This window comes from Solanum stenotomum, unplaced genomic scaffold (genome assembly GCF_019186545.1).
Source record: "Solanum stenotomum isolate F172 unplaced genomic scaffold, ASM1918654v1 scaffold37911, whole genome shotgun sequence".
Lineage (NCBI taxonomy): Eukaryota > Viridiplantae > Streptophyta > Magnoliopsida > Solanales > Solanaceae > Solanum > Solanum stenotomum.
In genome coordinates, this window is record NW_026034658.1 from 1 (window position 1) to 2152 (window position 2152).

Consider the following 2152-nt stretch of genomic DNA (forward strand, 5'->3'; position numbering starts at 1 on the left):
AATAGTCTATATCAGTAAGAAAGTAGTCTATCATTAATGACGAATTATACTCAAACGATTAGAAGAAAAAAATCTAAATTCAACAAGAACCTCCTATCAATATACAAAGGAGCTTGTTCACCCTGGACTTCTGGACTCCACATTCTTGTGAATGAAAGCTCAATTTGCTCCTCATTTTCCACTATAACTTGCAAAGCTGTCCCTTGTATCCTGCATCAATAATCCACACAAACGAAAAGAAGGATGATAAAGCAATCTCTATACTTCTTAACCTTGGTTAATTCACTTTAGCACCCTAAAGACTATATTGCTTGGACTTCCCAAAAATGAGCTTGCACCCCTTTCGGGTCCTTCAAAAATGCACTACTTTTGGAAGTTTCAATGTTCACCTCTAGGCATTTCTAAAAAGTCCGAGCAACATAGCTTAAGGGTGAACATTAACAATTCTATATAATATGTGTTCCACCTGATATTTCTAAGCAATATTGAACTTTTACTATAGGGAAAAGGATGAGAGTACAGAATACATACGTATCAAACTTTCCCCTTGTTTTTGTACTACTCGGCTCGCTCCAATTAAGGTCCCAAAACCTGTTTGTTTCAACAGCATCAGATAAATCACTACCTATTCAACTATGGTTATTAAAAAACCCATGGATTATCATCTTAATAAAATGATACAAACACAGACTCAGATTTTGTACATCCTCGAAGACAGATTTCTTTGATTATACAACAACCACATACCCAGTGTAGTTCCATATAGTGGGGTCTGGGGAGGGTGTGTACGCAGACCTTACCCCTACCTCTGAGGCAGACAGGTTGTTTGAGATAGACACTCGACTCAAGGAAAAACAGTCTAAAGCAGTCCAAAAAAAGAATCAAAGGATGTGAAGCATGACAAAATATGATAATCGAAGCACAAGAAACAACAGATGGTAACAGATTTCTTTGATTATCAGAATACAAAGGAGGAATTGTGATTACACCTTCTATATAACTTACCCTCCATTCAAATCTTTATTCTTTTCTTCCAACAAGTTGTCAATTCCCTTGTACTTTATCCCTTTGATAATTCCTCCTGGATTTGTCCAAGTTATTTCCACAACTCCATTATTTATCACCACCTACAACAGAAAACACTCTTACAGAAGAAAAAAAGACCAATCTTTACTACCAAGAAGTATGGTAGATGGATGAGATTCCTCCATTATTAACCAAAGTGTCGATTTCGAGTCCTGAGAATATATTTCAAAATCGAGACTTTGGTTGAGCGAACAAATACAATGTATCCAATCAAAATTGTATGTATTGACACAACTAAATTGAGCAAACAAATTATACAGTATATCCAACGAAATTGTATGTGTTAAAGAGGCATAACTTATCCCTATTAAAACTTATGCCACCGTCCATTGTGCTTCTTTCACGACATGCTACAGTACAACTAGGTTGAGCAAACAGATACAACAGATCCAGCTCCAAGCCAACAGATACAACTCTAAAATAGTTGCTATGAATTGTAATTTAAGCAAACTATAACTATAAACGGTAATTATGCTTCAAACTATAGCTGTTTATGAAATTTCTATCATTAAAAAATCACTCTCCATCCCTCACCCTTCTTGGCCCTTACCTAAATAGTCAAGAAAAAGAGGGAGAAGGAGGAAGTTATTATGAAAATAACAAAATTAATAGCAGTAAGTTCAAAAAGATAAGAACTTTACATAGTCATTTTGAGCATTTAACAATAGTCCTGTAGAAGACATAGTTTCCCTAAAGTAACAATTTTTTTTCTTGTGTATCCCCACCTATACAATGAAGAAAGATATTTAGAAAATTGTTTTCCTTGAAAATGTAACTATTTTTGTGTTGAGCATTGTGATGCAAATTTGAATTATGAACACCATAAACAGACCCCATAGTTGTACTCTCAAGTTTGTCTACATATTGACATCACCTACTACACTAGTAAATACTACTCCGACTTTTCAATTTATGTGATATTTTTTTCCTTTTTAATCTGTTAAAAAGGGTACATTTCTATATTTAATACATAAATTTTTAAGTTTTACTCAAATAAATATTTTTGTGTCCGACCATGAAAATCTCAAATTCAACTTGAAGTTATATTTCAAATTGAAATTATTTT

The 2152-nt window shown here is 33.7% G+C and overlaps 1 protein-coding gene across 1 annotated transcript; it reads right to left on the reverse strand.

Moving 5' to 3' along the window:
• Positions 1-37: 37 nt before the first annotated feature.
• Positions 38-1871, reverse strand: LOC125852639 (uncharacterized). The gene is made up of 4 exons (XM_049532359.1): positions 1728-1871; positions 1006-1127; positions 532-591; positions 38-210 (listed from the first exon to the last, which is right to left on the reverse strand). The coding sequence occupies exons 1-4, from the start codon at positions 1767-1769 to the stop codon at positions 51-53; spliced, it is 384 nt and encodes a 127-aa protein (XP_049388316.1). The 5' UTR covers positions 1770-1871; the 3' UTR covers positions 38-50.
• Positions 1872-2152: the final 281 nt, after the last annotated feature.

What these genes read in the sequence shown, in the direction of transcription:
- LOC125852639 (XM_049532359.1), bottom strand. Translation starts at nt 1,769, where the DNA reads ATGTCTTCTACAGGACTATTGTTAAATGCTCAAAATGACTAT. An exon ending in AATAAAGATTTGAATGGAGG is followed by an intron (nt 592 to 1,005) that starts GTAAGTTATATA and finishes TGAAACAAACAG; the next exon opens with GTTTTGGGACCTTAATTGGA. An exon ending in ACAAGGGGAAAGTTTGATAC is followed by an intron (nt 211 to 531) that starts GTATGTATTCTG and finishes TTATTGATGCAG; the next exon opens with GATACAAGGGACAGCTTTGC.